This window comes from Globicephala melas, chromosome 2 (assembly GCF_963455315.2).
Source record: "Globicephala melas chromosome 2, mGloMel1.2, whole genome shotgun sequence".
Taxonomy (NCBI): domain Eukaryota; kingdom Metazoa; phylum Chordata; class Mammalia; order Artiodactyla; family Delphinidae; genus Globicephala; species Globicephala melas.
Window position 1 is genome coordinate 59,408,682 of NC_083315.2, and position 27,640 is coordinate 59,436,321.

At 54.5% G+C, this 27,640-nt stretch overlaps 1 protein-coding gene across 1 annotated transcript; it reads right to left on the minus strand.

The window, feature by feature from the left end:
* Window positions 1-22,742: 22,742 nt before the first annotated feature.
* On the minus strand, window positions 22,743-25,890 carry CIMAP1C (ciliary microtubule associated protein 1C). Its single transcript, XM_030875294.2, has 4 exons — window positions 25,770-25,890; window positions 24,840-24,950; window positions 23,832-23,945; window positions 22,743-23,224 (listed from the first exon to the last, which is right to left on the minus strand). Exons 1-4 carry the CDS (start codon window positions 25,888-25,890, stop codon window positions 22,743-22,745), a joined length of 828 nt encoding a protein of 275 aa, XP_030731154.1.
* Window positions 25,891-27,640: the final 1,750 nt, after the last annotated feature.

The window sequence follows — 27,640 nt, forward strand, 5'->3', positions numbered from 1 at the left end:
TTCCTGGGGCTGATTCAAACCAACCTCACGCATATGATCTCATTCAAGATGCCAGAGGTGAGAAAACGCCAATGCCCCTGGGGGACACTGCCAAGCAGTCCAGCCTCCCCTCACTCTCACTTGGGGAGTACGACAGATCTTAGACCAGGAGAGCTCTGCACTGGAGCGCAGTCTCCAGCACCTGGTGTTTGAGGCTCACCTTTGCAGGCAGACAGCAGGGAGGGGCTGCCTTATAAGATCAAAGACAGCTTTTTCCAGATGGACAGAAGAAAAAGCTCTTGTGAAGAAAATCATCGTTCTTTGGATCTGCTTAAGGTGATGCCCAGCCGTTCTTTAGTTAATCTCTCCACCTACTTAGGAAGAAAGGTAAATCATTGACAGCTTCTCACTAGAATGACTTGGCCCAATATTGTGGTTATAAAACCTTAGGCTGGTAAATTCCCTCATCTGTGAAACGTCCTTCCCCAGAGAGCTACTGGAGCACGGCAGACATCCAGCGATCTGAGAGTGGGCACAATTAGATCCAGCCTGAGATGGGCCAGAGAGGCCTGCACTGCCACCCTTCTCCCTGCATGGTCTGCTCCATGTTTATTGAATCAAGATGGCATCTGGTTCCCCCACAAGCTCTGACCTAATGGGTTGGACTCTAAGACAACCTTAAAGAGAGTCACCAACCACTGGCCTGGGGGCTAGTAACATGTTTCCCTGGAGGAGAAAGAAGGATGCCCTCATTGCCTGGGGTTCCTGTGGAGCGAAGGGAAGACAGAATCAGCGTGCCCACCCAATTCCTTCACACTGTCATGATCTTGGAAGAAAACACTCTGCAATTTGCTTTGAAATCTTAAAAAAAAAACAAAAAAGCTAAGTCACAGGAACCTCAGAGAACAACTGGTCCAACCCCCTGACTGTTCTGAGAAGGAAACTAAGGCCCAAGGTCACACAAGGAGGATGAGGTGGCCCTCAGTCTGCAGCCCCCAGGGTTGGCCTCCACTGCCTACAGCTCACATCCCCAAGACCCAAGCTGCAACGGGGACTGAATCTCGGCTGCCCAGAGGGGAAGTCTAAGGAGCAGGAGAGAGAGGAAAAGAAGGGGGAGGACAAAACACAAGGTGGCAGGAAGCAGTGTGAACTTGCTCAGCGCAGTTTTACTTGATCAATCGTAAGAGGGGCGCGGGAACGGGAGTGGGAGCCGCTGCTGGAACCACAGGTCCCCGGAGTCCCATCACTCAGCGATATGATGGGTGGCCGGGGCTGGAAAAATGCTATGAGATTCCAGAGAGCTCAGTCTCATCCTGCTGGATTATAACCTTGTTATTGACACCCCTGAGGCTTGTTCTGTCTCCCTCGGCCCCAGGAGCGGATGCAGGCTGACCCAAGCCCAGGGCTGGGAGAGAGGGGAGGTAGGTGGCAGGAGAAACTGACTCCCCAGGGCCACACCTGCCATCAATGTCCCTTCTCCCTGAACCCCAACTCCTGTGTCCACTGAGGCCTCAGCCATTCACGGGCTGTGCCATGAGGGACAGCGGGAGGAAAAACTGGGGTCAGGCTTGAGGGTCCTGGAGTGCTGGGAGCACAGTCCTCACCTGCCAGAAGGTTAGCAGATAGCAGAGATTGTGCGGTTCAGCTGTTGATACTCAGAAGACAGAAAAGGCCACGGGGGTTTCAGAGGGGAAGACAGGCTTCCGGGGGGAGGTGCGGCTACACCGGGCTGGAAGGGTCATCATTCTATTCCGGAACCGTTGCCACAGGCTCCCACACATGGATCAGAGAGCATCCTTAACAGCAGGCGCCCGCTGTCATTCTACATGAAACTCTCCCCAGCAGGCCAACACTTCCAGGAGAAAGTCAACTCCCATCACGTAACAATAATATTCAGCCATGAACAGAAATGAAATTCTGATACATGCTACAACATGGGTGACACTTGGAGTCGTTATGCCAAGTGAAATAAGCCAGACACAAAAGGACAGATACTGTATGATTCCACGTATAGGCTGTACCTAGAATAGGCAAATTAGTAGAGACAAAGTAGAATGGTGGCCGTCAGGGGCTGGAGGCAGAGGAGGGGGGTGGGGAATTACTGCTTAATGGGTACAGAGTTTCTGTTTGGGAAAATGAAAACGTTCTTGAAATGGATAGTGGTAATGGTTGCACTACGTTGTGAATGTACTTAATGCCAATGACTTGTACACTTAAAACTGGTTAAAATGGTAAATAAACTTCATGTTATATATATTTTACTACAATTTTTTAAAAATCTTTACCCTTGAAACTAATGTTGTATGCGAATTATATCTCAATTTTTAAAAAATCTATCACACGCTGCCATGCAAGGCGCCTGCCAACTCTCCCTAATTTCAAGAGGGCATGGGACTTCCCTGGTGGCGCAGTGGTTGAGAGTCCACCTGCCAATGCAGGGGACACAGGTTTGAGCCCTGGTCCGGGAAGATCCCACATGTCACAGAGCAACTAAGCCCGTGTGCCACAACTACTGAAGCCCGCACGCCTAGAGCCCGTGCTCTGCAACAAGAGAAGCCACCGCAATGAGAAGCCCACACACCGCAACAAAGAGTAGCCCCTGCTCGCTGCAACTAGAGAAAGCCCGCGCGCAGCAACAAAGACCCAATGCAGCCAAAAATAAAATATAATAAAATTTAAAAAAAGAGAGCATGTGCCTAGAATGATGGGAGAACCAGAAGTCTTGCTGAGCACAGGTAAAGTCACCACAGGCACATGGTTCATCCCCTGAATGACCCTCTGTCCTAGCCTCTGCAAACTGATGCCGCCTCCTGTCGGCACCATGTCCTGTCCTGTCTCCATGACTTTGCACATGCTGTTCCTTGGCCTAGAACTTCAGCTCCCCCTTCACTTCCTGGCTAATGCCAGCTGGCTCTTCAGGACTCTACGGATGTGCCACCTCTCTGTGAATTCTCTCCCACCATGCTCGCTACACAAGCAGAGTTAGAGCCACCCTCCTCTGGGCATCCACATCTCCTTGGATGCCTGCATCAAGGAACCTATGCCGACATGTGCTGAATTTGTGGACACATAAGATGATACCACCCTCTTGAAGTGAGGCTGGACAAGACAGCCCAAGACATCAGAGAGAAGACTTCAGTTTCACTTGCTGTAGGTATTCTTTTTTTTTTTTTTTTTGCGGTACACGGGCCTCTCACTGTGTGGCCTCTCCCGTTGCGGAGCACAGGCTCTGGACGCACAGGCTCAGCGGCCATGGCTCACGGGCCCAGCCGCTCCGCGGCATGTGGGATCTTCCCGGACCGGGGCACGAACCTGTGACCCCTGCATCGGCAGGCGGGCTCTCAACTACTGCGCCATCAGGGAAGCCCTGCTGTAGGTATTCTTAATTAAAGCAACAACAATAAGCCACATCGCTGATCAGAGGTAGAATCTGGGTTACTTCCTAAGCACTTTCAATTTGAATGTAAGCCATGGCTTAAAAGCAGTAGATTCATTTCTAGGGTCAAGCTTAATATTAACTTCCCAAGAGAATGCAGTGATATTTTGGTCCACCAGCAACTGAGAAAAAAAAAAAAGAAGATAAGGACTTAGAGAAAAATCAGAAAAGCAGCTAAAAGCTGGAGCTACACATCTCTCTAGGAGAATTTTTAAGTGGCCCCAACTAGAAGAACTTAAAACATGGATATTAGCTTAAAACCTTTATGATCTATAAAAATGATAATCTACCAATCAAGATTTGATTTCCTATTCTATTTCGGTACAGAGGATACTGAATTTACATAAGTAAGATCACATTCACTAGACGGATGGATAGATAGATAAATAGAGACATGGAGACATAGAGACATAGACGTATATGTAACTAAAAACACTTACATTATTTGAATCCTTGTAAATCCACGATGTGACTTGCACCCCTGCACATCTTATACATCAGCAAGTCCAGTACAGTGTCTATGTCCCTGTTTCCTCATCTAGACTGGGAACCACTTGAGGACAGGTCCCTTTGTTTGTGGTCCCAGCCCAACAGAGTTTGGCGCTTTGTAATTTAATGAGTTAGTCTTTATTTCTCCAGCGCCCAGCACAGGATGTGGTTCTCAGCCAAAGCTTAGTGTGTGCTGGAAAAAAGGAAGGAAGGACCCGACCACTGACACAGTGTCCTCCACTGTAAAATGGCCCGCCTCCTGACATAAGCACGTGGAGAAGCAGAAATAGCTGCAGACAGAGAGCTGTGTGTCCCTGCTCACTAGTCCTTCCTCTGGGGAGGACAGCAGGAAGGTGAGGAGGCCCAGCAGAGTTGCCTCTGTCGCTGAGAGGCCAGAAAACCTGAGTTCTGGGGCCACAAAGGCTGAGGCAGGAGCCGCTTGGAACTCTCCATGAGCAGCTCAAAATCTGCAGTTTGGGATGATGAAATCCAAGTGAAATTTCAAGATGAGACTGTTCACAGTAGCAGTGTTTGTAAAAGCAAAAACCAAAACAAACACAAACAAATAAAACCTGAACAATCCAAATGCTCTTTGAAAGGAAAATGGGTACATGGTGATGGAATCATTCTATGAAATACCGAACTGTAATAAAACGGGAGAAATCACAGCTACATACAATCGTATGAATAAATCTTAGCAACATAATGTTGAGTGAAGAAGTAAATCTCAGAAGATCACATGTAACATGATGGATGCCTTTCTATAAGGTTCACAACTAAAATCAAAAACATATTTTCACTCATCACAAGGAAAAAAATTTTTCTATTTCTTTAATGTTGTAGCTATATGAGATGATAGATGTTCACTAAACCTATTGTGGTCATCATTTCATGATGTACATAAGTAAAATCATTATGCTCTCTACACCTTAAATTTATACAGCACTGTACGTCAATAATATCTCAATAAAAACAGAAGAAAAACAAAAACCTATTATTTCGGTATACACAGGTATGTGATTTTGGTAACATTACCCAAGCTCGACAAAACTTGCAGTTCTTCCTTCTTTCTAGGTACCTGCCCTCTTGAAATTAGGGAGAGCCATGGGAAGAGCTTTGGCAGTGAAACATCACCGAAGTGTTCAGTGTCACTTTGGAGCAGAAACATCTAACTACGTGTGCTTTGTTCTTACTCTCTTCCCCTCCCAAAGCAAACCCCAGATCTTAGTGTTGAATAGCAATCTCGGAGGATGGTGGCTGCACCGTGCCTGGGGCCCATGTCTGCAGTGGTCTCGGCCAGTCTACATTTATTTCTCAGCATGAGTGAGAAATAAACTTTTGTTGGGTAAAGCTACTGAGATTAGGGGTTATTTGTTACTGTGGCATAACCTAGTTTATCCTGACTGATACAATAATAAAATTATATTTAAAGTCAAGAGAATAATAAACACAAAATTCAGCATTGTAATTAACTCTGAGAAGCAGTCAGGAGAATAGGATAAGGGAGGAGCACAAGACAGGTGCAAATATTGTTAAGGCTATGGATTGTGGGTTGAGTTCTGAGCCCATACGTGTTCACTATATTGTTGTAAACAAAAATATATCACTGTAAACTAATGACTTCATTAATTAAAGTGGCCCTGCATGGGCCAATAATGAGCGTGTCATAACCAGGGTTTGTGATTGCCCAGCTCTGTGTACCTGAGGTCCATTTAAAAAGGAAAAGAAAAGAAAAGAGAGTGTCGTTTAGATATGAGCTGGAAACCCAGCCACCGTACCTGCCGAAGGGCGCTTGCCTCTCATCCTGTAGCAATGAACACCCACCAAAGTGCGGAAGGAGGGCAGGGGACGAGCTCAAATGTGTGGCTTTTTCCCCTAATTCCCTGAGGTCCAGGGCCAGAGATGCCATTCCCCGCAGCCCTCCTCCAGACTCCCCCAAGGAAACTGTCCGGCCAGCTGGTGGGGGAGGTGGGAGACAGGAGCATCACAGAGCCTTTGTTCCTGGCAGCTTATCAAATCCGCCCAAAGCCTCATTTCAATATATTTGCATGAAATGGTTTCATCCCAGAGTCTCCTCCTCCCTCTCCCCATCGCCGCCCCGCCCCCCCAGGGTGCTCGCAGGCCTGGCCTGGCTCAGTGTCCTCACAGGCCCCTGGACCAACACCAGGCCCCCTTTGATGATGTCACATTTACCAGGAAGAATTCTGCTTTTTCTGCACCCTGGGCATCATGAATCTTACATATTTTTTTCTCCCTCCACCATGATGCTAAAATCACTGCACTCGATGGGGAGCCATTGGGGAGTTTTCAGCAGAAGAGGATGTGGTGGGATTTGCGACTTGAAGGCTGCTCTAGTTACCAGGGAGGGACAAGGGCGGAGGCGGGGGGACCGCTCGGGCAACAAACAAGGCATCCGAACTTGGGGTGGGGGGAGGGAGGCAGAGGTGTGGGAGGCCCCTGGGCAGACCCGAGAGCCACTCAGAAGGTGGAATCAGAGAGTCAGAGAGGCAAAGCCTGACTCCACGGTCCCTGGGGAGGAAAGAGGAGCAGGCCTGCCACCCACCTGCTCCCGACACCACTCGGGGTGTGGAGAGGGAGAGAAATATCCGGGGAAATGCCTGCATGAAGTTGTGGCCTCTGGAGGAGACTGGGCCGTAGGAGGGGGTGAAGCGAGGACAGACATTTATCTTTGAACTTTTAAAACTAGTTGTATATATTAATTTGACCCAAAAAAATCAACTGAAAAAAAAGCCCTTAGAGCCAGAGCTCCTCAGTCGTGCTTTCTTACACATGTGAGGTTCCAGGAGTTCATAGTCCAAGAAATTATGCCAAGTTGGGTTATGTGGGTGCGGGTTTTTTCTGAAAAGGGGTCTATATGTTTTATTGAATTCTCAGAAGAGCCTGGTGACCTGGTAGTACTAATTAACATTTACATAACACCATACTTCAGGCTCCGCACTATATATATGTGCATTTAATCTTCACAGCAGTCCTGTGAGACAATCTACTGTCAGCCCCATTTTACATATGTAGGGACTGAGGCACAGGGAGACGAAGCAAGGTGCTGAGGTTTGCTCGGGTCAGTGAGATTTGAGTTTCCAGAGCGTCAGCCACTAACCTGGACCCAGTCTGGCTCTATACTGAACTTGCCCAGATGGACAAGTAAGGTCCCAGGGCACAAGCGTTCACCCCAGGTCTGAGGTCAGACAAAGCTGGGCAGCCAGGGCGCGTGGACCTCTGTGCTCCCAGCCCTTCTCATGATCAAGTTCAGGGGCAATAGGAAATCTGGGCCCCTCACTGTCATCCCGGCCCATGGCAGGAAAGGCAATTTTGTGCCAGGGTCATCTCAGGAGCAAACGTCAGGGAGGGAAGCCTCCTTCCAACACCCACTGGTACCCCTGCTGCTACTGGTCTCCCAGGCACCACTGCAGACGCCAGCCTAGCCTGGCCGACCCCCTACAGGGACAGGGATCCTCCTTCCTCAATAACCAAGCCTTGTTGTCTCCCTGGCCTCTCTCCCACACCTCTGCCATCAGCCTCATCTGTGGCTGAGGACGAGCCCCAGGCTCTCCATGCTGGGTGGGCCCAGCACCTCTAGCCTCACTTTCCCTGTCTCTCCTCCCTGCTGTCTAGGCCGAGCAGGGGTTGGTCCCTGCCCACCAGGTCTTGTCCTCTGAAGCCTTGACTGGGTCTAGCCCCGCTCCCTCCTGGGAGTACGTGAGCCCCTCGGCCAGGCTGGAGCCCTCCCCCAGGGAACTGTGACAGAGGCAGGGCCTGGAGTAGAGGCAGGGTAAGAGGCTGCCAGCAGGGTGGGGCTGCCTCAGGAAGTAGCGAGGGCCCTGCCCTAGGAGACATGTGAGCAGAGGCTAGACCCCCAGTCTCTGAGAGGGGCGTGGACCAGCGGTCGTGCCCAGATCTCCAATTCTCCCCTTCTAGGACTCTGTGGGGAGCATGGCGACACTTACAGGATGTCACAATAGCATGTCCAATGGGCTCCAACCAGATGGACCTCAGAGCCTGCTCTACCTTGATTTCACAGAGGGACAGTGGCGTGTCCAAGGTGCCACAGCATCTTGAGGTGCACTAGGGGAAGGGCAGCCCTGGGGGGAGAGGGCTATGTTTGGAGGAGTGGCTGGTCCCTTGAACAGGAGGATCCGAGTAGCTTCCTGGAGGACAGAAGACATACACAAGGGTCCCTCAAGGTAGATGGGACATCTTCAAGCAAAGCGGATGGCTGGACTCAGACATCCTGATGGTGGGTCTCAGTGGGGACGCTGAGAGCTTGAATGCCGAGCCTAGCAGGAGAGTCCCCTGTCGACAGCCCCCCACCCCGCAGCCCACCTAGGACAGAACCCATCCCGGTGCACCGTCTCAGCCTGACAGGGGGACTGCCCCAATTATCCTAACAGTGTGGCAGTCGGGGGGGGCGCATTTCTGGGCCTCCCCACACACCCTCAAGTCGGAGCTCTGTCTGCCCGCCACAGCCTTCCCAGAGCAGGGTCCTGGCTCTCACCAGCCCCACCCACCTCCGGCCCGACGCCGACGCCGGAGAGGTTGCCCCAGCTGCAGCTCCTGAGCTGATTTTTCCCGGTTCCGGTGGTGGCGTCAGCCAGGAGGGAGCGGGCTATTTTTAGCGGGTTCTCCGCAGCAGCGAGAGGGCTCAGAAGTGCCGGCGTGGTCGGTCCCACACCGTTCTCAGCTTTTAGCTCTTGCAGGGAATGATTCTCGCACCCAGCACGCTCTGATTACCAGGGTGACCGGAGCAGCTGCCAGACATCTCCTTGTGGGCTAAGCCCGCAGGCGGGAGACATGAGAGGAGCCAGGGCAGGCCTCCCCACCACTCTGGTGCCCGTCACATTCCAGGACCACGGGGGCAGAGGGTGGGGTGGGTGAGTGACTTCACTGGACTTCGTTGGCTTGATTGGCGTAGCCTACCTGGTGCTTCACGGGGTGTGAGGAACATTCCAGGAGCCCACCTGCCTCCGCCCTTTGCAGAAGGACATGCCATGGAGGGGGTAGACATAGGTCACCCCAGTGAAGCGGAGCTCTTTGAGAAGGGCCCCGCGCACTCCCCTTGACAGGGGTCAGACACTCAAATGTTTTCAGGGGGGTTCAGCGGGTGCCAGGAGTGAAATGATCTGCTTTGCATGTAAATCGTTTGTGCCATTCTTCAATTCCACAGAGGGATATATGCACACCGTGTGGATAGGGCTTCTCGTTTTTTTAAGAGAACTTTAAAATTCAAAATCTGTTGTGGAATCTCCCAGGTTTTAAATGTTGGCACCCGGGTCAAATTTTAAAAGAACATTGTGTGATTTAAACAAAACACATTCGGGAACCACACCTGATCCACAGGCCCGGAGATGGGAGCAGTGTTAACAGTGGCAGCTTTCTAATGCCTCTCTTGCCCCAAACCAAGATGTGTCCCCATGAGAGGCCCCTCCGTACCCGGGGGCGGAGCAGGCCTCAGGACCCCAGACCCCAAAGGACAAGGCACCACGCGTTAGGGCCCATCCAGCATTTTTCAAACAGTGATCCAGGGAAACTAGTTCCTAGAGCAGTTCAAAGATGTTCCTTATTTATGGGCAAGCACTCTGGGAATCTCTGCCTTAATTAAAGAGAAACAGACTTCTTTACTACAGGACTTGTCTGATCCTTGAACATGCAACAAAGCGCCTTGTGAATCTCTGGGAGCTGAAGCATATGCAGTGCTTCTCAAAATAGTTCCACACGGACCCCGTTTTCAAGGCAGGCACACACGTTAACTCTGGAAAAACACTAGTGTTCTATGGAATATGGTTCTGGAAGTAGGGCTCACAACACTGACCTACGCAGTCCACAAACCAACATCCTAGGGTGGCTGGAGCACGGGAAGGGTGTGGAGAGGGGCATCAGAGAAGCTGAGACCAGCAGGCACTGGTCAGGAGCATGGCTTTGTCCTCAGGGCAGTGGGAACCACCGAAGGGTTTAGACAAAGAGGGGTGTAGTTGGTGGACCGCTCTCACTGCATGGCGAGCAGACTGAAGAAGGGACGCCAGGCCGGAGGCAGGGAAGCTGGTGCAGAGGGGATGGGTCCCAGGGGTGTTTTGGAGGTGGAACAAATTGTCAGGACTAAGTGGCTGGAAGGCTGTGGGGAGTGTAGGGGAGGGAGGAGGTGAAGACGAGGCCAGGCGATAAGCTAAATGGGCAGAGCCCAGATGGAGGCTCTGAGCCAAAGGAGGGGAGAACTTCAGAGCCCAGGCTGGGAATCAGTCCTCTTCCTGCTCGTCTCATCAGGGAGCCGGCTTCAGGTAAACTTCAGCCACCTGGGGTTCCCATGGCAACCGGGAGAGAGAATCAGCTGAGCATCTGGGCAAGCAGAAGGTGGGGAAGGGGTCAGGAAGGGTTTCTGGCCTGATCAGTGTGCTGTGGGCCCCAGGGGTTCAGAACCTGGTCACCCCATCCCCCAGGCAGCTGGCAGTGGCCAAGGGGTGGCCAGGAGAGAAAAGCTCCTACCCCCCAAGGCTCCTGATCCCAGAGCCAATATAGGAGGGCTGTGCGGGTTCTTGCTGCTGCAGTAAACCCAGCCCCGCTCTGGGACCAGGCCTGTGTCCCTCATCTTTCAGCAGCCCTGGTTACTTCCTCTGAGAGAAAAGGCAGGGCGATTCCCATGACTGTGTTTCCTGCTGCCCTCACAGCCACGAGGCTAATTTTAGCCCTGACATCAGCTTGTAGCTTGGGCGCTGGGTCGGAGAGGGCCATGTGTCTGCCCAGCTCAGAATGTAGGCCCCGGGAGCCCTACCCCCAAACGAGCCAAGCAGCTCAGCCGCACAGCCCTTCTGACACTCCCACCTCCGCCCCCAGCACCCGCCTCCCTCTGCACACCCTCGCCCACCCTCAGGCCTCCAGGAGCTGACCCTGCCCACTTTTCAGCTAACTCCCGAGGCTCTGGGCTCTCTCACCAACCGAGTTTAGACTGGTTGGCAGTCAGCTCCCCCAGTCCCCAAAGCAGAGCAAACATGCTACACCATCTATGTCGACAAAGATAGGATGCTTCCAGCAACCCCAGAACCACATGCTAACCACATCCCACCTTGTGGCGCTGGTCAAATATCACCCCCTCCGTGAAGCACCCCTACTCCTCAGTCAAAGCTAAATTCTCCCTCCTCTGTGCACCCCAAGCTCCCCGTGTCCCCATATGTCACTGTTTTGGGACACACTGTCTCCCGCGTGAGACTCTAAGCCCCTGAGAGTAAGGACTGAGTCTTGTTCATCTCCGTCCCCCCATAAGCCCAGCGTGGTGCTCGGCACACGGTAAGCATTACTGGACCCCAGGTGGAGGGGTCCGGGGTGGGGGGCGTGAGTGTAACCTCTGAGCCAGGGAAGACAAGGCTGCTGAGCCCAGCTCAGCCACCAGTTTGCCCGGTGGTCGTGGTCCCCCGTCCCCCCTCCCTCCCTCCAAGGAAAACAGCATCACTCCCAGGTCTGATGGCTCCCTCTGGGTCACCCTGGAGCCTATGAATGTCTGACCTCTGAGGCCACGCTGTGGGCTGTTCACTGACCGTTGGCCTGGTGGGAAATAACCCAGCCCAGACTGTCCCCCTAAGTAACTTGACCTGGGACCTTCCACATGATGCAGTCAGTTCATGGCAGAGGCAGAAGCAAAGAGCATACGTCTAGAGTGGCCAGGATGTAGAGTCAGGACCATAATGGAGATGTAGGAGATGAAGATGAGGAACAAGCAAGGAAGAGAAGGAACAGTTCCACCCGGGGCTCAGCCTCAGCCCTCCCTCCACTGATGCCCCACCTCCCACTCAGCCCGCCCACCCAGCCCCGCCCCAATCCCTGCTCTGTGCAGAGGCCCTGGGCCATTCTGCCTGGCAGGTTCATGAGGCTCATTCAGTGCCTGCAACCCCCCTAAATAGACTCCCCATGCAGCCCAGGTGGTGGGTGACGGTCCAGCTCCCTCTTGCCCGGGTGGGCTCTCGCTCAGGGCAGGGAAGCCCAACCTTACCCCTCCCTGGAGGAGAAGGCTCAGGGACGGTGGAAGGACCGCAGCAGGGAGAACACTGTGCCCTTCCACGGAGGTCAATGGCTTCTCTGCTGGGGGAAAGTGGGCTCCCGAACACGGCTATGGGCCCCAGCTCTAAGGAAAAGACACCCCTCAGCTGTACAGGCCACAGGGATCAGGGTCTCCAAGTCCATGCCACTGCTCTGGGAGGAGAGACAGGGAGTTTCCTCAGGGCCTCTACTTGCCAGCCCACAGAGAAGGGTCCAGGAAGCCAGCATCAGGCAAGGCCCGTGACCTCTCCAGCGGGTGCCAGAGAGCTCCCTGCCCACGGGCCACGGCCTCTGCTGTCCAGTCCTGCTGCAAGGACCCTGATGCTTCACCTCCTAGGCCGGCAGCTACGGATGTGCTGGGCTGAGGCAGGATACCACTGGCCACGGGATCCTCCCCCTGGGTCTCAGTTGCCCCTTGTGTGAGCTCCTGAGGGCAGGACCCAGGGTGGCCCCTCTGTCTCCCAGTCTGGACATTCTCCCAGGCAGGGGTGGAGCTCTTCCGATTCTATCCAAGGGCACCAGGGCTGGGCACACGCCAGGCCTGACACAGATTTGTTCCCTCCCACCCCCCTGAGCCAGGAGATGCTGGAGGAGGGGAAGGTGGAGAGGCCCCAAAGCCTGGGATACAGCAGGCCCAGGAACGACCACGCTGCCTTGCCTCACCCCCACCACGGGCAGCAGTCCCGAGGAGCCCCTTCCCAGGTGGCAGCTGGCGGTCATATAGCCATCTCAGAAATGCTCCCGGCAGCCAAACATAAGTGCCCGTGCCACCGTGAGTAGCACAGCTGATAAATTACCACTGAGGGCTGCACACACGCCCCTTCTCTATTTACATCCGCCTTGGTGCCTAAAACTGGATATTTATGCATTTTCAATATTCAGGGCAAACGCTCCAGCACTCAGCGCCGCGTGGCTGCAGCACATTACCCCGGCCCCGCCGAGACACTCCTCTTCCACCTGGTGTGCCAAACCACCTGGTGTGCTTCCAAGTACAGCCTAGACCCTGAGCCCCTGCACATCCCCCACCCCCATCTGCAGGCCTGTGTGCCCCAAGGGGAAGTGGAGGGAACAAAGGGCCAGGCCAGCCTCCCCGCGGGGCCCCAGGGGTCCCCTCCCCCACTTTACAAACCAGCAGCCAAGGCTCAGAGAGGTAGGGTGGCCTGGGCAAGGTCACACAGCATCTCCTCTAGGTCGGGGTTACACCCCCATGTCCCCAGGTGGAGTGGCTCCCTCGTCACCAAGGAAAGTGGCGGAGCTGGGCTGTCTCTCCCGCTCTCCCAATCCTTCTTTGCCTCCTTTACTTGAGGTCTGTCTCCTCTGGCTCTGATTCTCTCTCTAGATTCCTCTCTGTGTCTCTGCACCTGGCTGGCTCTCACCAGCTCAGTCTCAGCGTCTCTCACATCTGTCTCTGTCTCTCCTTAGTGTTCCCATCTCTTTCATCTCTGGTCCCTGTGTCTCTGTCTTCCTCGCACACACACCCCCCACACGTACCCTTTCTCTTCCTCAGAGACCCTGTCCACCCTGTCTGAGATCAGGTTGGGGGGGAGGCAGATGTACTGATGTCCAGGAGGGGCCTCCTTGGGCCATCGTGTCTCCCCCCACACTGGCCCTGTGAAAGGGGAGCCTCCACGGCCCCTGAGCTGACAGACCCACAGAGCAGAGTGGGGCTGAGGTGAGAGGTTCAGGGGGGCAGATTTCCACTCACTGGAAGCAAGTGAAAGATGGGCTGAGTTTCCCATCCCAGGATCTACAAGATTTATACATCAGCCCAAACACTTGACTTTAAAGGACCCATCTGGTTTGGTGATTGGGGCAGAGTGATGGGGTCCTGGGCCTGCCCTGAGCTGAAAGGGTTAATGCCCTGGGCCCTGAGGACTTCTCACACCTGCTCCCACCCCCCCTTCACCTGCACCCCTCCAGCTGCTCCTTTTGCTCTCTCTCTCTCTCTCTCTGTCTCTCCATCCATCCCTCTCTCCCTCTGTCAGGAATGATAAGAATTAATTAAATGTGTCCTCAGCTCCTGTCTGCTCACTTCCCCCAGGGAATTAACCAGTCCCAGCACTTCAGGCCTTGTTAGATTCCAAGAAAAACATACCACTTGTGCATCTGTAACATGTATGTGTGCACATAGCTGTCCCTGCACACAAAAGTGCACGTCCCGTCTGCTGGCTCATCAACACGTACAAGACTGTGTACAGCTCCATATGTGCTCCTGAATGTGGAGACACGTCAGGATGTTGTGAATACGCATACGAGTCTCTTGGTGTGGCCGTGTGTCTACGCCCTGAGTGGGCATGCACACGTGTGCATAGTATGTCTTCACATTCAGGTTCACTCTGTGTGTGGACAGGTCTCTACTGAGTCTCTGTGCTTGTACTGTGAGTCTGGTTAGACCTCATTACCATGCAAGTCTGTTTGGATGTAAACACATATGTCTCTGTGTTCTGTGTGTGTGTGTGTGTGCATAAACCTGTGTGTGCACATCTAACAGTATGCATGCACTGGTGCATGAGCATGTTGGGGGGAGCACATGGGCCGTGTGTGTGCGGTGTACACACACCCATACACCCTGGCTGCCTTGCACTCACATCTCCTTCCTGGCTCCCCGGGAGCCGGCAGCCTTGTCCCCGGCAAGAGCCGTCTTGCCGCATCTCCGGGGGGATGATGGTGGCAGCAGTGGCAGTACAGGTGGCAGAAGCCCGAAGTTAGGAAGGGGGAGGTGGTGGAGGGGAAGACGCTCGCTAATGAGGCCACCTTCCTTGCCAGCCTGGGAGCTGGTGCCACTCATTATCGTCTCAGTAAGCAGCTCCCCTGGGAAGAGCTGCTGCCGGAGCCCTGCTCTCTCCCTCCCCTGGGATCCCTTTCCCCACCTCCCCACCAGTCGTAAGACACTGCAGGAGCCCTGGGCACCAAGAAGAAGGGCAGACAGAGAGGAAGGCCAGTGCCTGGTCCCACCAGGGGACCCAGAATGCCCTCCTGCCTGCCTTCCTGCTGCCAGGAAGCCCACCTTTCAGTGTACTCCTCTGTGTCAGGACCTGGTTTCCAAAAGACTTCTGGAAATCCAAATGTGCTTCTGGAGAAAGGAAAGCCTACGCACCCTGACCAGTCCCATCACAAACAATGAGCATGCTCCTGTAAAATAAGCACTAGGCGAGAGTCAGCTTGTCTGGCTGATAATCCCAGTGCTGTGTGACCTTGGGCATGTGCCCATACCTCTCTGGCTCCTGGTTTTCTTGTCTGTAAAATAGGGGAAGAAGACTAGAGCCACTGTTCTCAAAGAATGGTGCATGCATCGTTGGTGAGATATAAGACTATTTTAGATAATACACAGAGATGGGCATCTGCTATTTTAACTATGTATTTATTTTCATGTATATACTCTCATGTATGTGTGTGTGTGTTTGTGTGTATTTAACTAGCACATCAGACCCCTGACTTCACAAACATTGCTTAAGACGAGGCTTAACACATTTAAATTTTTCTTTTTTTTAAAGAAAATGTTGGGGGTAGGAGTTTATTTATTTATTTTGGCTGTGTTGGGTCTTCGTTTCTGTGCGAGGGCTTGCTCTAGTTGTGGCAAGCGGGGGCCACTCTTCATCGCGAGGCGCAGGACTCTCACTATCACAGACTCTCTTGTTGCGGAGCACAGGCTCCAGATGCGCAGGCTCAGTAGTTGTGGCTCACGGGCCTAGTTGCTCCGCGGCATGTGGGATCCTCCCAGACCAGGGCTCAAACCCGTGTCCCCTGCACTGGCAGGCAGATTCTCAACCACTGCACCACCAGGGAATCCCCAACACATTTAAATTTTAAAAGTGAGCCAGTTTAAAGAAAAATATTAAGTAAATGAGAGGAAAGGCTAGCATCTGAGTATGACCAAGTCCTGGTGGAAGCTGACAAATGACTGTGGCCCTGGGCCAGAGCATCTCTGAGGCCCTTCCCTCTCTGAGAGGCAGTGGATTTAGGACCCCAGACCCCCGAGAATGAGAAATACACAGATTGGGCCCCAGTTCCCACCTCATCCTCATCATCACCGAGACAGACCATCACGAGGAGTGGCAGGAGAAGCTGCTATGCAGTAAGTGGGGTGGTCCCTCCTGGCACAGGCCCCCATGAGAACTCAGAGGACACAGAAAGTGTCCACACATGTGACCCCTTGGTGTGATTCAGGCCAGATCAGGCCGGGGCACAGGAATGGCTGAGACTGAAGGCAGAGGTAGCTGGGGTCTGGACAGAGAGGGCTCAGGCTGGGCCCGATGTGCCACGCAGAGTCGGCAGCCGCATCTCCCATAGAGGCTGGAGGGGAGGCTGTCTGAGCCCCCAGGCCGGTGAATGAGCTATTCTACCTGCGCTGCCCAGGGAGGAGCAGCCTGTCCCACAGCCCCAACGCCTCTGTCCTCCAAGTGGCCGAGTGTGAATCCCAGGAATTTACAGCCCAGCTTCCAGTGGGATTTATGAGTCTGCCTCAAGCCTGGCCTGCAGGGAGTGGCCGCCCCCCCATCGCCCCCCATGGCTGCTGATTGATGAGGATGTTTCCTGCCAAGAAAAACTCCCCTCTGTGTCAGGCAGCAGAGGGAAAGTTTCCCAGGCCCAAGGGCCAGCCCCTCACCCCATACCTGTCCTCGATCTGGTCCCTTCTCCTTCCCTTACAGCCCACGCCTTCCCACGATCCCCGCAGCCCCACGCGCTGACACCCAAACAGGAGGTGCGCCCAAGGAGCCCAACTCCTGGGCCAGAGCTCCACCTTCCCAGACCTGCCACTTGCTCATCCCTTCCCAGTGCCCTTCAAAACAGATCCATCCCGGAGCCCAAGGCTAGAATGCCAAATTCCAGAATGAATTACTGAGGGAATCCAGCACACACACACACACACACACACACACACATACTTCACAGATGAGGAACCAGAAGTCCAGAGAGGGATGGGCCTTGCCCGAAGTCACACAGCAGAACAGTGGTGTGGCTGAGACCTGAACCCACAAGACCCTGGACTAGTCATGTCCATGTCTGGTCACGGCTGATTGTCACACAGTCATGCAGATAGTTTTCGTCTCCAGATAAGGACTCCTCCTCTCCAGAGAACTGACGGACCTGGGTTTGAATTTCTCCTCTGTCACTTTGGATCTGAAAGTCACCACTTCTCTGTGCCTGTTTCCTCACCTGAAAAATGGGGCTCAAAAATAATCCTGACCTCCTGGGGTCATTATGAGGTTCAAGTGATATAATACAGGTGAAGTCCCAGGACAGAGCTGGGACCCTGGCAGTGCTCACTAGGTGGTGGAGATTGTCCTCCTGCATTCCTGATGTCTCAAAGGGCCCCACTCCCTGATTTGCTAGGGGATGGGATAGGGTAGTTTAGGGCAGCTGGAGCAGGAGGAAAAGGAGAGGATGTATGTGGGGCTGCAGGGCAGGACTGAGGCCATTTCTTGCTGGGGGAAATCCTGGAAGGGTCCCTGGAAGAGGTGACTTCAAGCAGAGGACGCAGAGCTCTACCTCTCTTGCTCTGAGGCCACTTGGGGACTTCCTGAACACCACAGGGCTGAGGGGAAGCGCCCTGCCCTGGAAGCCAAGCCCAGCCCCAGCCCGAGCTGCTTCTCTGAGTGATCAGGGTCAAGTCTCTCCCCTCTCGAGGCATCTGCAAAACAGGGCCAGAGAGGACCGGAGAACACACTCTACAGGCATCTTCCAGCTCTGACCTTTATGCAAGCCCATCTAGACCCATCCCATGCAATACCTAAGTTTTACCACTGGGTGGAAGAAGAGAGCGCAACTGGAAGCCAGCCTCCCCGCAGCTGCCGCTGGTCACTCCCTCGCCCAGCACCAGATGTTCTTTGCTCCCCCACACCATCAGCTGGCTCTCCAGGGAACCAGAACTGAGTGATCACCCATATCCAGACATCTGCTTCTCCCCACAGCCCTGCAGTGCAGCCAGCATTCTCTACTTTTCAGATGGGGAAACTGAGACCAGAAGCGGGGAGGCCTTGTTCAAGGTCACACATCAGACATGGCAGAGCCAAATCTCTAACCCTTTTTCCCAGCCCCCCACAGCCAGCCCCCTAGCTGAGGCTGTGTGAAGGGAGGACTGGAGTCAGGTAGACTTGGGCTGGAATCCTGGTGCCCCCACCCCTAGCTGTGCATCACTAGGCAGGTTCCCCACCCTCTCTGATCCTTGGCTTATGTAGGCGTCTGGCACATGGCAAGTGCTGAACACACGAAGCCACTGCTTTGTTTCCGGTATATTTTACACTCCACGAGAGCAGACACCTGTCTATCTTACTCACCTTGGTGTCCCCAGAGCTAGCATGGGATGGATGTCCAGAGAATAGCGCCTGGAGGCCCTCTCCCTCCTGGCCCTGTCTGGCACTCAGTATAAGGGTCTAGCCTCTTCCCGTCCCTTCCACCATCCCGGATCAACCCCTTTCCTTCCCCTCCCCCCACACCCTTGGCAGCCCACACCCACCCAGGCCCTGAGGTAGTGGCTCCTTCCCACCTGCTCACCTTTTCTCCCCGTGTCTCTCAGCCCCACTTTTCCCTGTCCCTGCCTCTCCCTCAGCCCCTGTCTCCTGCTGAGCCCCCGCTCTGCACCATACACTGTGTTTACAAGAAAACCATGACAGTTTTTTATTTCTGTCTTTTGTCTCCCTTCCTCCCCTGAAGGGAATGCGCTTCCACTCTCCTAGGAAAAAAGGAAGGATCCGGAAGAGAAAGAGCAAACAAAGGACAGTGGGGCCATGGGTGTCCCCAGCCCCACCCATGGGCCACACGCACACGCGCACACACAATCCTCCTCTTGTCCAGGCCTCCAAGAGCCATTCTGTTATTTGGGGGGTTAATTGAAAAATGTCGATCTTTATTGTAGAGGATAAACTAGGCAGAGGGACATGGGGAGCAAGAGGGAGAGAGAGACGAGAACCAGAGGGAGGCAGAAAGACTTAGAGAGGAGAAGAGTCAGATGGGAGAACGTGGACTTGGAGAGGAGAGAGGAGAAGCCAGAAGGAGCAGGTCGGTGGCAGACTCTTCCCCTACAGGGAGGCTGGCAAGGCAGCTTCTGACCCCACCGGGGATCCCGGGAGAGCCAGGCGGCAGGAGCTCCTATTCGAGCCCTCCTGTCCCTGGGCAGCCCCTGGAGTGGGGTCTCGGAGTGCTGGGGGCAGGGAGAAGGGGTCTGGCTTGGTCAGGGAGGACTCACAACCACATGCGCCCCATCCAGAGGTGGGACCCCAGCCTGGGACCCTGCTGAGCTCCCTTCCCGAAGCCCTCCCCCACTCCACTCCCTCTGCACGGTGTCGGGGAGGGGAGGGTTCTCACGGTTTATCTACTCTGAATCTCCAGGGCAGTGGGCTCTGCAAGGGAGCCTGGGGGACATGAGTACGTACGTGAGATAAGGAGGAGCCTGGAGAGAGGGGTGTGTGTGGTAGTAAATGTGCGTGGAGTATGCGTGTGTCTGTGTCTATGCCTTTCCCTGGGAATGTAATTTAAGGCCCGTGTTTGAGTGGGTTTGGTGTCAGGGTGTGTGTATGGAGTAGGATGCGCGTGCCTGCGCGTGCACGTGTGAGCAGTTCTGTCAGGAGCCTCTGTGTCCTGTCTCCATGCGTATGTGGGTAAAGGACATGTGTTTGTGCACAACCCCCACCTGTGAGCCTGTGTGTGGTGTGGCAGTGTGTCCCCGCAGGCAGGGTCCCTCTTTTGCCCCTGGCCCAGGGCCATCATCCCCCCAGCCCTGGGAGCCAGAGTGACAACTGGCCCTCAGAGTCCCTCCAGCAACAGCAGAATGACGGCGACCTATCATCCACCCCGGCCAGTGTCCAGGAGGGTTATGTGACTTCAGTTTTACCATCAAGCCCTGGCAGGGGCGACCCACGGTGGCCAGGCCTCCCCCTGGCCCTGGGAAAGGAGGATGGAAGCGCTGGTAGGTGCCCTGCCATGCACTGACCCTCACCCACCCTCCTATGTCTGCCCCCTCTTGGAGAGCGCTGCTTCCACCAAGCCACGCTCTGAATTCCTGGAGGGCGCAGCTGGGACTCCGAGGCACAGCCAGAGCCTGGCATAGGGCGGGAGCTTAGCAAATGTTTGTTGAACGAATGAATGATTGTGTCTGTGTGATCATGTGCCAGGCTCAGGACCTAAGTACCTGAGGGCACAGGCTGAAGTCCTACAAGAATCAGACCAGGGCTTCCTGCCAGGTCAAGCGTGGCCCCCGATTTGTTCAGAAGGGGCAGGGTCATCACCCGGCCAGGCCTGAGACGCCATGCCCACTGACCTTCTCCAAGTCATCTACGTGGTCACCACCACAGGAGAGGCAAGGCCAAGAGACGGGGACTGCTTCGTCCAAAGGTCCGTCTCAAGCTAAATGACCCTGTCACTTCGTGGGCTGAGGCACAAGGGAGGCCCCGTTTATCTTCTCTGGAGGCCACATCCCTTTCTTGGCGGGGCCATCTCTCTTCCAAACATCTTCATCCCCCGAAGATTCATACTGAATCCTCCAGCCTCCTCTCCTTCCCTTGGGACCTCAAACCAAGGGTTAGTTCTAGCTTTAGGGCTAACACCCAGCCCCTGCCCATAACTGGTGGCAGCTGGGGCCAGGCTGAAGGTCTGTCACAGACTGAGCCATGGAGGCAAAAACTAGGATTTAGTCCTAATGTAAGTCAAGGGTCTCACCCCAGACTGCGCCCTCACTCTAATCACACTGCCAAACCTGGTCACACCCTGAGCCCTGACCCTGTCACACACTGAGCCCTAACCCTGATCACAAACTGAGCCCTAACCCTGATCACAAACTGAGCCTGGACTTTTATTTAGAGACAGGCTATTAATTTGTCATAGAGCCAAAGCTGTTTCCCTGCCTCTGGGCCTCAGTTTTCTTCTCTCTTTAATGGAGGGCCTTGGGATGGGCTGAACGCTAAATCAGAAAACCCCTACTCAGAGGTTGACCTGTAGCTTCCCTGACCTGGTGACACAAGAGAGCATCAGCCATGCCACCTGCCAACCTCCACCCCTACACAACACTTTCAGCCCAAGCTTCCCTAATTTTTGCAGCCACCGTGATAAATGGCATTGTCAGCAAAATGACATCTTTCCAATCTGCTGCAAGACAGATGGGTCCCCAAGCTCACTTGCTGTCTCTTGAGCCTGCCCAGACCAGCCCTGTGGACAAGTGGGGAGGACAGGACAGACACAATATCCCAGGCATGGGGGCTGGGGCGGGAGGGGGAGGAAATTTCAGGCCCAGAGTCAGGTATGACCCCAGTGGGGTTTTCTACAAGCCCCTTTTTTAAATATTCAGTTGTTTGTTTCTTTTTGATATTCCAAAGATGTTCTCTGCTCCTTTCTATCTGAAATTAGTTCTTCAATACCATTTTCATTTTCAATTAAAACCTGAATATTGCTCAAATTCGCAGTGATGAGTCACCAGACACTGGTTCCTAGTGCCCCTTTCCTCCTGCCTCCCTGCGCTTTGGGGAGAGTGGCTGCAGAAGGACATGCCTCTGCCTGAGTCCTCAGGCCTGGGGGACATTCAGCCTCCACTCCTCCTTCCCTAAGCCCCTCTCCCTCCACAGTTCCTGCCCTCCCTTCCCCACTTCCGCAGGCTGCAGAGCAGGTGTGGAATTCCTCCCCACATCTCCTGTGACCGGGGGAGCTGGGAGAGGGGCTGGTCCTAGGGCTGGGGACAAGTCGGAACAGGGGATCTGGATACCAAGAATTCAGGAAAGATGACTACCAGACCCTGAGACCCCAGCCTCCCCAGATACCGGCAGGAGAGCTGGCACCAGTCTGTCCAAAAGCGGCGGCGAAGCCAGAAGAGGTAGGGGCTGCGGGAACCGCCTGGACTCATGAGTGAGGCGATACTGCCCCCTCCTGGCTGGTTCATGTCTCCTCCTCTCCTCCTCCACGGGGCCCCGGACGGCTAGGCCGTTGAGGCTGGAGACACACAGGCAAATCTCCAAAGACAGCCTGTGACATGCAGACCCTCCTCCCAGCAGCCTCCCTGCGCTTTGCCTATTCCCTAGGCTGATCGGTAGCTTCCAGGCTCTGCCCATCTTGTCCAGCTTTCTCTCACTGCCCAAGGAATTCTGAAAAGACCACGTCTTATCTAGCCCCACTCACCAGCTATTCCTGCCCAGCTACAGCCCAGGCGCCTGCCCTCTGAGCCTCCCCCGGTTCCCTGCCCCTGTACACTTTGGTCCCACCTGCACACCTTCCCTCTCATCTTTACCTCCACCAAGGATACCCTCCCTCCTACACACTGTCTCTGCTTGTCCTCTTGGGTTCCTCCCGCAGGAAAACTGCCCTGTCCCCCCAGCCCAGCCAGAATGGCTCCTCCCTCCTGCTCCTCTCTTGGGGGCTGACCACTGTCAGGGATCAGAATCAAACAGTTCGGAAGCTGGAGGGAACTTGGACATCCTCCAGGTCCACCGTCCCCCCTCACAGAGGCCCAGAGAGGTGAGGGAGCTGCACAAGTCCACACAGCACATTAGTGGCAGAGGTAGGCCTAGAACTCAGCTCCCCGGCGCTTCTGCCCAGGGCTCCTTGGAGGACACCTGGTGAGCCACAGCAGAACATCCCCCAGACAGGGACTCCTACTACACTGCCAGTATCCCCAGCCCCTCATCAGGGCCCAAAGAAAGCCACTGTGAGTGTTTGCAAAACGAAGGAATAAATGAAAATATTTATCTAATGCCTTCTATGTGCTGGACACAGCAGACATCATCTCTGCTACATAAAACCTTGCTAAGTTGCTCGATTTGGTATAGAAACATAACTTCTGGGGACGGGGGGTGGGGTGAGTGCACCAGGAGGGGCCTCAGTCATGAATGTCAACAACCAGTGGGCACAGGTGGGGCGAGTGCTTGATGCCCATGGTGAAAGCAGGCGTGCGGGACTTGTGCACCGTGACCTGCTGGACGTCATGGGAGCCGGGGCCGGGCCGAGGTGTGTGGTCCAGCGGGTAGGCAAAGCGCCTGGCCATGCTGTACATGGGGCTGCGGTTCTGGTAGACAGATGGCTCAGGCCGGGCGTGCATGGCAGGTCCAGGGCCTCCTGCCACATCCTCCTTGTAGAACCAGTTCTTGTGCAAGGGGCTCAGGCTGTAGCAAGGAGCAGCTCTGTTGGCGGGCAGGTTGGGCCCCAGCAGGAGTGGCAGCTGGTAGTGGTTGGGGCCCGGGTTGGGGTCCATCACTCTGTATGGGCACCGGTAGCCAAAGGTGTACTTGGGAGCCCTGCGCTCCCCAGGCGGGTGGGTCTTCTCCAGGTGGTAATGGCAGGAGGCCAGGGTGGGGCTCAGGCCTGAAAGTGGATGAATGAAGGGGAGGGGTCTCAGGGCAGGAGCCAGGCCACATCTCCTGGTGTCCAACTAACGGGTCTAGGGAAGGAGCTGAGGTCTTGGTTAGCCTGGTATGACTTCTCTATAACCACCTTAGCATAGGGCAGGAATATCACCGCCCCTGTGTGGGACTAAGGGATGGCGGGACTTCGGCCATCCTGATATCAGGATTGTGACACTGTTTTCATAATATAAAAACCCCAGGTATCATAAGAACATCACCCTTGGGCTGTCATTGTCCCTGTGACAGCACCAAGAAAACATCCTGAAATCACTACAGTCCGTGAACTCATTAGCATGACAGTATTCCTACCGAGACACGAGCCCTTTGATGTTTTTATCATAACATCACCCTGCAACATACATGCATAACGTCGGCCTCAAGACGTTAAGTACTGTGACACAGACACTGTGACATCAGTGTCGATATGACATTGCAGGCAGAGGCCAAAATCCGCAGACACACCTGGCGAAGGGAGTCATCACCCCTTTGCCCCTGCTCCTGTCCCAAGCATGGACCCCCATCCTCCAACCTCCCAACCCCGACCTCCCTCTCCCGGCCCATCTTACGCAGGTTAGAGATGCGCTCCGCCATGGGAACCTGAGGGCAGCTGGACATTCCAAACCGAGTTATTTTAGGATCCAAGAAATAGCAAGGCCCAGGGTTGCATATGTCCATGATCCCTGCAAGGCAGCCAAGGAAAGGCCCAGTCAGCCCCAGAGGCCGCCCCAGGGTGAGTCTGGCCTGCCTCCAGGCAAGATCCCCCTCCCCCAAAAAAGATCGAAGGCTCCTTTCCAGTTCCTCGGGCTCTTGAGTGTTTCGGGAGCCTTGATTTCCTCATCCGTAAAATGGGGCTTTTAACACATGAACTTGTTCAGAGGAACAGATAAAATAACAGCTGCGCAGGAGTTTGGTCAGCCCCCACCCCGCCGGGGATTGGTGCCAAGGGGATAATAATAGGCATAGTGGCTACTGTTAGTATGAAGAAGGGACCCAGCCCTGGAAAGGGGGTTCCCCTGCTGAGGAGGGTGGGTCACCTCTGGGAGGGGCCGAGGTCTCAGACCCCCAGATACACGCCCCTGCCCACCTTCTCCTCTCACTGGCCTTGGCTGTCATCCCCAGCTCTTCGATGGCCCTCTGCTCCCCACCTTCCAGGGGTTTCTAAGCCACCTGGGAAGCTTTGAGGCCGCCCCCCACCACCACTTTCCCTCCACTCACCAGCTATTCCTGCCCAGCTGCTATGGCAGTTGAACCCATGGCAGCCAGAGTGGAAGGGCCCCAGCCAGAGACCACACAGAAGGGAGACCCTTCCAGCTGGATGCAACAGGTCCCTTCGAAGCTCCCTCAGGAGGTCCAGTTGGGAAATGCCCGGAGTTGCCTTCAGAGGGATGGGTCACCTCGTACCCCTGCTGGCTTCCTTGTGGACCCAGCAGGCCACGTGGGTGTCCCACTCAGGACAGGCCTGGGTTCCCAGGCCTCCGGCTACAGATCATGACTCCTCACCTCTCAGCACAGCCCCAAACATCCAACAATAGTAATCCTACGCCCACGGGGATGATGGTGTGGTGGGCACTCACGCTTCTCCGAATGCAGGGTGTGCAGGGTGTAGGCTGGCTCCTGGAACATGGAGACGTCATGGTCTACGTAGCCCGTGCAGGATGGCCGGAGGTATTTAGCAGGCCCTGGACCTGTGAGCACCGACAGAGTGGCCCTCAGCCTGGGCCCGCCAGATCAGAGGCAGGGGAAGCCCCAGATACAGGGTGCCTTAAGAACTCTGGGGTCTTTGCTCTCACTGATGTCGCCCTGAGACAAAGACCACCATTGAGGTGCTTCCTTTGGGGAAAGTGTTCCCAGATAAAATGTGATTTCCCTTGGACAGGCAATGCATAATCAGAAAAGTAATAGTTACAAGTAACTGAGACCTTATTCTGTGCCGAGTACTATGCTAAGCATTTTCTGTGGGTTATTTCAGTTAAGCCTCTCGACAATTCTGTAAGACAGATACCCTTGTTTTTCCTATCTTATGGATGAGAAAATTGAGGCATAGAAATATCAATTTACCCAAAGTCACACAAGCCATTATTGTGAAAATTCTGAGACACCAGCCAACAGAGTCTAAACGTTTAATCACATACTAAACCACCTCCCACATAGCGCAACCATCAGTCATTAACAATGTAGTAAGAATTAGTTTGTCTGCCTTCAGTTGAGAGTAAGATTCAAGGGAAGTGAGGAAAGCTAGAGCTGGGCTAAAGATGACACAGAATCCCTAGCCTTTTTCCAAAACTGGCCTCACTTCAAACCCCTTCCTCCCACCTCTCCTCCCCCCTCCCCCGCCCAAAAAATTTCCCAGCAGCTAATACCGCCTGCAAAGTTTAGCTTGGAAGTGCTGATCTTCTGTGGCTTTGAGGAGAGTCTGCAAGGGCTTTGCAGGAGGCAGGACTGGAAGGCTAGGACACCTTCAGCAGCTCTGCAGAGAGACGAATGAGCCCAAGCCCAGGTCTCACCTTTAAGTGTTGCCAGGACAACAGGGGTCTGCTTTATCTCCTGCCCTGAGGGCACCTGCACCTTCTTCTCTGGCTGCTGCCCATAGAACACAGGGTTCCTGACCCCCTTGGGTAGTTTCATGTCTGGGGCCAAGCAGAGGGCAGTAGCAGCTGCTGAGAGACCCTAAGCAGCGGGCAAGGAGCTGGGCCTGGGTGGGGCCTGTTCCAGGGGCCCCTGCCCAAGCCCCTCTTTCCACTTTCTCTCCCTGAAGCCAGAGGCTGTGTGGAGGCTGGGAAGCAAGACCGTCCTCCTGCTTGTGCAGCTGAGGCCGTCTGGGGTACAGCCAGCTGCAGGGCTCGGCAGGCTGGAGCTGGGGATGACATCACTGCAGAACTTAGACTGTTTATTTCCTCCAGTTGCCGTGGCGCCTGAACTGTAGCGTAGAAATTCTACGCTGGCAGCTCAGCTGTGGAACCCTGAGAACTCGGCCCCCCTGTCCCTGCTCCCAACCTGGCTAAGTAGCCTGAGGGTCCCCAGAACCTTGGGGGAGGAAAGAAAAATGGAGAAGTGGAGTGACAGATCCAGCTCTTCACTCCTGGTGGGTGCCCTGAGGTTTCTGAAAGAGCGGACGGGTCATGGGTGAAGGGTTCTTGCCACCTGCACAGCCCCCTGGGGTGGTCCTCTGTTCCCTGTCCCTCCCACCTATCTCCCAGGCTCTGGACACGCCCTCCCTTCTATCACAGTCTGTTTTTTCTTGGGAAAGTATCAAGCCAATTATTCCACACTAAGGTGTGACTGTCTGGTAGCTTCCCAGACTCCTATCCCACAGTGTCTTTAGGGATCCACGTCTAGCTCAAGGAATACCTGCCTGCTGCTGGCATTTCAGGCAGGCAATGGGGAGCAAATAAAGGAGGAGGGAGGGTGGTGCTGGGGCCTCAAGAAGCTACTTCCTGTGCCTGCGGTCAAGAGCACCCCCTGTGGGGGCGGAAGTGTGAGAGAAAACATTGAGGGATAGGGAATATACCCAGCTACCATATGATTGATAGATGAGCCCCAGGGCTGAGGAAATGCTAGACACTCCTTCACCCCGAAAAACCCCAGAGGCTCAGGGGCCCTGGGGCCTGCTTGCACCTAGCGATTCATAGCTCAGACTAAGGGTTTGATCTAGAGGTGTTTCCATCTCGGGGAACAGATGACTGCTGGCGTTAGAGAGAGTGTCTGTCACGGCCCCGGTACACAGATAAGGAAACTGAAGACCAGAAAGGGGCAAAGACTTGCCCAAAGTTTCCCATTACATTAGTAGCAGAGACAGAACCAGAACACAAACCCCAGATCTCTCTTTAGATCCTAGCCTCTGATCTAATGGAAACCAAACCATACTCTGAACTCATTCCAACCAACAGGCGCAATGAGGACTCAGAGCAGACCAGCCAGGTGTGCTGGGTGCTCCAGAAACCCCTGGTGGGGCTGAAAGGCTTGGAACAGAAGGCAGGGCTCCCCCCTCCACCAGCGGCAGCAGATCTTTCCTGTGCCTCTCTCATAACCCGTGGGGCAGCCAAGCCTCTGATTTCTGGAGACGGAGGGCTGGGCAAGACTGGGATTGGCCCAGCCTCAGCTGGCCTCGGGCCACAGGCAGTGCCTCTTCCTCACCTCCGTCACTGTCAGCTTTTCCTGGAGGAAGCTGCAGGCCTGCTGGGCCCAAGCCCTGACGGTCCTCTCTTGCTGATGGGGACCAGATGTGGGGCTGGGCTCTTCACCTTCCTGGGTTGGGGGGAAGGTGGTGATCTACAAGTATTTCAGACCCAGGGAGCCTTCCTGACACCCACACAAACACTGTTGCTGTCTGCCATCCTTGTACCTGGCTCTCTTAGGGAAACCGAGCCACTCTACA

Bases quoted from the DNA above. Each gene is read 5' to 3' on its own strand.
- CIMAP1C (XM_030875294.2), bottom strand. From the start codon at position 25,890: ATGAAACTACCCAAGGGGGTCAGGAACCCTGTGTTCTATGGGCAGCAG. The intron at 24,951-25,769 runs GTGAGACCTGGG...CGGTGCTCACAG, and splicing joins TGTCCTGGCAACACTTAAAG to GTCCAGGGCCTGCTAAATAC. The intron at 23,946-24,839 runs GTGAGTGCCCAC...GCTGCCTTGCAG, and splicing joins CACCCTGCATTCGGAGAAGC to GGATCATGGACATATGCAAC.